At 43.7% G+C, this 6,657-nt stretch overlaps 1 protein-coding gene across 1 annotated transcript; it reads left to right on the forward strand.

Annotated features, from left to right (window-relative positions):
- On the forward strand, positions 1 to 5,828 carry LOC136695232 (G protein-regulated inducer of neurite outgrowth 3). The gene is made up of 2 exons (XM_066669165.1): positions 1 to 81; positions 643 to 5,828. The coding sequence occupies exon 2, from the start codon at positions 693 to 695 to the stop codon at positions 3,420 to 3,422; it is 2,730 nt and encodes a 909-aa protein (XP_066525262.1). The 5' UTR covers positions 1 to 81; positions 643 to 692; the 3' UTR covers positions 3,423 to 5,828.
- The last annotated feature ends 829 nt before the right edge of the window (positions 5,829 to 6,657 follow it).

Raw genomic sequence — 6,657 nt, forward strand, 5'->3', positions numbered from 1 at the left:
TCAGAGAGAAGGGGAATTATCCTTGGATCCGAAACACCTTGTTTCAAGAAGAAATACCAAGAGCACAGTTCTGGAAATGAGGTGCGTATTATTTACTTTATGTCTACATCTTCTCAGCACACACTCGTGTGTGAATGCCGTCACTTCTGTGCTGTTGCTATGCATGAGGCTGAGTCTTATGAGAATAAATTCAACTGAATCAGACAGGTTGGGTGCAGAGCATTCCTTTGCACCCAATAGAAAAGCTGGGTATGTATGTTATCTCAGGAAATTGAGTTCTTGAAAGCTTTTTTTCACCTGCATTGCTCATAACAAGGACTGTTATTGCCTGCATTTATATTTAAATAGGATTATAATGTGCCTTTCGCCTTAAGAAGCAATACATTGTGTTGTGGTTGTTTGCATGTAATATTACTCTCTGTTAACTCTGCCGGAACTCTCTCTCTCTCTCTCTCTCTCTCTCTCTCTCTCTATATATATATATATATATATATATATATATATATATATATATATATATATATAGCTAACAAGAGACATTTGGTACATTATTTATGTTAACATTCCCTGTACTTTAAATTATCATTGTACTGCGATGTGTGTACTGAGATATTTTACATGCATGGCTTTGTTTTTTTTCAGCAAGACACCAAGAACTGTGGGAAAATACAAAAACTCGCACTCCCATGTGAATGGAGGGTCCTGTTCTCACCCAGAGTGAAGTCTGGGATCTGAACTCTGGGATCTGCACTGATTTCAAGGATAATCCCAAAAGGGATGCCTGTGTGACCTGCATCATGGTGGATAACAAGCCCACTCAAGCCTGTAAACACACGGAGACAGGTGCTCAGGAAGAAATCCCCACCATCTCTCAGACAGCAGCGACCAAAGTGGATCAGCATCACCCAGCCGTCCCCCAGGGCTCGGCATTAGTCGATTCAAGCACTCGTCCAGGACAGGTTCAGGGCAGTGCTCTCCAGCACGAACTGATCAGTGGTGATGGACCTGCACGCAGAGAGCGCTTCACCTCTGAGCGACAACAGGCCAGCCAAGAAATCACCATCCTGGTGACCAATCATGAGGCAGCAGACATGGAGATAGAAGAGACTGAAAAAATTGAAATACTCACATTTGAGCCCATTGCCTCAGCCGAGTGTGCTGAAGATGACAGTTTGGATGCTTCCAAAGTTGTAGCAGACCTGATCGAGCTCAGTCAGCTGCAAGAGTCTAGTATGATCAGCAATAGTTCAGCAGTGCAAAGTGCTGGTTCACTTGAGCATGTTCATATTGAACAAACACTTGCTAATAGTCAACAAACCAAGGTTCCTGTGGACTCCACAAACAGATCTGCAGAATTTGTAACTTCAGCTAACCTGACGGGTACCAGGACCACACCTTTGGCACACAAAGATTCAGAGGAACTCGCACAAGGGAAGCAGAACCAGCCTCATGATCAACAGCAGCATGTGCAGACCCAGGTTAGCCTGGAGGCCATATACCATTCTGTGGCCACTAGCCCCATGACCCCTCCTCAAGGATCTGCTTCCTTCTTTTTTCCATACACTCTTAGCAAGTTGGGCACCAGTGGAGAAACTGAAGCAGTTCCATCAGTCGAGATGAAGGATGTCGAACTTCAGGTGGGTGTGCAAGTGGAGTACCGATCAGTTGCCACAGCTCCCATGACACCTGTACTTACAACTGCACCTGAACTGCAGATAGAGACACGTTCAGTTGCAACCGCTCCCATGACTCCCGTTGCAACAGCTGCACCTGAACTCCAGATAGAGACACGTTCTGTTGCAACAGCTCCCATGACTCCCATTGCAACAGCTGCACCTGAACTGCAGATAGAGACACGGTCCGTTGCAACAGCTCCAATGACTCCCATCGCAACAGCTGCACCAGAACTGCAGATAGAGACTCGCTCAGTTGCAACAGCTCCTATGACTCCTGTAGTAACAAGTGCACCTGAATTACAAATCGAGACTCGGTCAGTGGCAACAGCTCCAATGACCCCCATTGCAACAGCTGCACCTGAATTACAAATTGAGACTCGGTCAGTTGCAACAGCTCCTATGACACCTATTGCAAAAAGTGCCCCTCAACTACATGTGGAGACCCACTCTGTTGGCACAGCTCCCATGACCCCTGTAGTGACAAGTGCCCCTCAACTACACGTGGAGACCCACTCTATTGGCACAGCTCCCATGACCCCAATAGTGACAAGTGCCCCTCAACTACACGTGGAGACCCACTCTATTGGCACAGCTCCCATGACCCCAATAGTGACAAGTGCTCCTCAACTACACGTGGAGACCCACTCTACTGGCACAGCTCCCATGACCCCAATAGTGACAAGTGCTCCTCAACTACACGTGGAGACCCACTCTACTGGCACAGCCCCCATGACCCCAGTAATAATAAATGCCCCTCAACTACACGTGGAGACCCACTCTATTGGCACAGCCCCCATGACCCCAGTAGTGACAAATGCACCTCAATTATATGTGGCAACTCACTCTATTGGTACAGCCCCCATGACCCCAGTAGTGACAAGTGCACCTCAATTATATGCGGCAACTCACTCTATTGGTACAACTCCAGTGACACCTGTAGCAACAAAAGAACCCCAAATGCACATGGAGACTCTCACTACCGGTACAGCTCCAATGACTCCTGTTGTGATAACAGCACCTCAACTGCAAGTAGAGACTCGTACAGTCGCCACAGCTCCCATGACCCCCGTACTGTCCAAGGCACCTCACCTGCAAGTGGAGACTCGCTCAGTCGCTACAGCTCCCATGACCCCCTTATTGACCAAAGCTCCCCTATTGCAAGTGGAGACTCGCACAGTTGCTACAGCTCCCATGACCCCCTTACTGACAAAAGCTCTTCAACTGCAAGTGGAGACTCGCTCAGTTGCTACAGCTCCCATGACTCCCTTACTGACAAAAGCATCTGAGCTACAGGCGCACTCAGATGCAACAAGTGAGCTGATTCCAGAGCCTGAGCCACGGGCACATCCAAGGCCAGAGGAAACACCAGAGCCTGTACAGGATGTTAGCTGGGACGAGAAAGGCATGACATGGGAAGTCTACGGTGCTGTGGTGGAAGTAACTGTTCTGGGAACTGCCATTCAGAAGCACCTAGAGAAACAGGTGAAGAAACAACGTAAGACATCTTTAGGTGAACCTGCTGTGGACCCTGCTTCTAACACCACGGACACACCCACTCCACTCCCTTCCAGTCCACCTGCCACCAAATCATCATCTAGCAGGTGCAGTTCAGCAAAAGGAAGCCGGAAAAAGGATGAGGGGAGAGGGACAAGGGGCAGACGAAGGCAGAACCCGCTACGTTTGTTTTTCAGGAATGTGCGGAGGCCAAGCTGCTGCTCTCGAGCCCACTCTGAAGAGAGACACTAAAGACAGTGCTTTAAAACAGTTGCAGAAATCAAAAGGGGGACATGCATAATGGTTCAGACTGTTGACAGAACTGACTCGATAACATAGCACATGTGTGTTTGCTAGTTGTAGCCATAGATCCTATGACAGGATCTGTCAAGTGAGAGATTCCCTTTAACGATGAGCTCTCTCCAGTGGCTGGGTATGTTTATCTTTTTAATTTAATTGTATTTAATTTTTTTGGGTGGGGGTGGTGCCTATATGTTTGTTTTACTGAGCTTTTCTGTAGTGGAAACAATTGAGTACAATGATGTGCTCATAGGGCACTAAACCAGCTGTAACTGGGACACAAAATCAATTTCTCATTGAAAAATCTTTGGCCAGAGGGGCATACGGGTTGCTGTAAAAATTGGCATCCACTACACCAGTGAGACAGCACAGAGCACACAGTGTTCTCTGACAAGAATAGTAGCCTCTTCCAGAGTCGTGTGTTACTCCACACTCTCCAAGGCAGGTACAATAAGTGCAAGTGTGGGTAGCACATTTACTCAGTTACACATACTTAAGGTTTTGATGGATTTTTAGTTATCCATATAGTGCTTTAACTTCCAGGTGTGTTTGTAAAGACCTTAATCTCAATGGGGCAGAATCAAGAGAATTTATATTTTACCCACTTTTTATTCATGCCTTTGCAACGAGTTCATAATTTCTTACTAGCGTCATTCTAGTCCATCGTTTCAGCTGTTGCTACCATCTTTTGTTTGAGATTTAGCACTGCAACAGCACCAGAGGTTAACTCCCATTCTGAAAGATGATGGATGTACCAAGAATTCTACATGAACCTATTTACTTGTTTTGTGACTACATTTGCTTCGGACTAAGTAAGTAACTTAGTAACAATGCTGTTATTTAGATTTAGGCTTTTTTCTGTACACACATCTAAAACGAAGAGACACAAGGCAGTGGTGTGAGGGGCTGGGGTGGCACTGATTCTGACAAAAATGTGAATGGCTGACACAGATGGCCCCTTGCTGAGGCCGTTAAATTCATATAATAATGTTTTCAAAACCAGATTTGGTTTGTCACTCAAATTCTTTACCCGTCGTTTAAGAACTATATGAGCACATAGTCCGTAGATTGTTGTACAGTTTGTTATATTAGTCTACTTTTAGATTCATTAATATACTAATAGCATAGACAATCCTAGTTATCCTTTTAGCGCACTGACTTTGATTTCCAGTGTTTCTGAAGCCTCTGTCAGAGCTGTGTATTTTTAAAATTTCAGTGCTCAAGAATTAAGTGTCCTTTTTATTTGTTATTTAATATTTTTCTTCTTTACACTCTGATTGCTTAGACAAATCTGAGGTCCTCTCAAGAAAGACATCCACCAGACATTAAAATGATGAACCTCTGACCTGTATTATGAAGTGAACATATAAACACACGGAGGTATCAGTGGAGGGGTAATACTGAGAAACTGAGTTACCTTTTTTTAACGTTCCTAAGATGGAATAGTCTAGAGCGGGGATTCTCAATCCTGTTCCTGGAGTACCACTGCCTTACATATTTTAGAGAATCCCTTACTTCAAACACAGCTGATGAAGTCATGAACTAATTACCAACCCTTTCCTGAGTTGAACTGTGTGAGCAGGGAGAACGTTACAACATTCAGGTCTGTGATACTTCAGGACCAGGATTGAGAACCACTGCTTTAGTGGGACTTGCTGACTTCTGAGTGGACCAGTTCTAAGGCTGTCTTAAGTGATGTTAGCTGTGCTTTGTTGGAACTGCTTTCTATCAGCTTTTGTACATCATGCTTTTGTGGTTTCATTTTGTGTTTGTGGTTTAGCCAAGTGTATTGCACTTAGCCTCAGGCCTTATGTTAAGTACTTTCTGTGATATTTGTGGCAATCTTGCAGTGAAATGGCTACGTTTCTCAATGTTTTGCAACATAATTAATGCCATGGCCGTGGAAAGATTGTACTTTTATTTCCACATGGACATAACGCACCTCTACAGCTGACAGTGTTACTACTTTTATAAAATGTCATCATTGTCATGAAGTAGAGGTTGCGAGGTGTGGAGACACTAGTCAGTGAACTGCCATTTTAATCGAATTCAGTTATACCTTTTGTGTTTTTACTGGTGATAATCTGTTGATTTATGATGCCCACTTGACCATAACCATTCTCCATGAAGCTCCACGACTGCTGTAATGGTGTTGTTCCCACGCTGTCATTCTGAAAACGGGTCACTTTCTCAAGTGCATAATGGGCAGCAGTCACAGGAATACATTTCTACATTATCATGCTCTCATATGAGGGAAGTAAACATTTTTTAAACCACTCCATGTGAAATATTTCTATAGTCTGGTTGTTTCTTTTATAATAACATAGGAGACGTATAACAGCATTAAAATGAAAAGTGTATAGCAAATTATAACATACTTGTTAATAAACAATAAAATCACTATCAGTGTAACAATAGTGTATCTTTTTTATATCAGTGAACCATTTTAGAAGTGCATATATCATGAATTAATCGCTTATTTTGGGCATGTGCACATTGATGTGTGAATCAGGAGGCCACCAACACACACACTGTATAACAAGACCAAAGTCAGTTTTCTGTATGCTGTGTAAGTCTGAACACATGGGATAAAACGAGCCATTCTGATTCCACTTCACTTGTGATGTCAAGTGCAGAGACTTTAGAATTGCCACGCCCCCTTGTCTGAGTCTGTCCAATCACAGCACTGGACCTGCGTTTATGTGACGACACAAAGACGAGGTTAAATGCGCAAAAAATAAAAAAAAAACTTAAAAAATGAGGAGAAATAAGAGCACATAGTAAACAGACCAGCTCAACTACGAAAAGGCAATATGAGTGGGCAACATTGGCAGGATCTTCCTAAGGGCATGAAGGGGCAGGCCCACTAAATAAACTAAATAAACCAGGAATATTGATGTTTGAACATCAGTGATATGTGAACATGAAATGAAACCTGTCTTTAACACACACACACACACACTAGTGACTAGATACAGTGAACCACCTTGAAGCCTGGAAAACATTTGGGCGTTAGGTGCTTACTCAAATGCACTTCAGCCGTGGACACTGAGGAAGGAGAAAGGTTCACGCACACACTTTTCAGCTATTATTATTATTTATTTTTTTTTCTATCACCCTTACTGTGTGAGTCAATTAACCTTGTCAAAGTGGGCACCTGGTTGTAGTTTGCATTTGTACAAATTTT

The sequence above is a fragment of the Hoplias malabaricus genome, chromosome 4, assembly GCF_029633855.1.
Source record: "Hoplias malabaricus isolate fHopMal1 chromosome 4, fHopMal1.hap1, whole genome shotgun sequence".
NCBI lineage: Eukaryota > Metazoa > Chordata > Actinopteri > Characiformes > Erythrinidae > Hoplias > Hoplias malabaricus.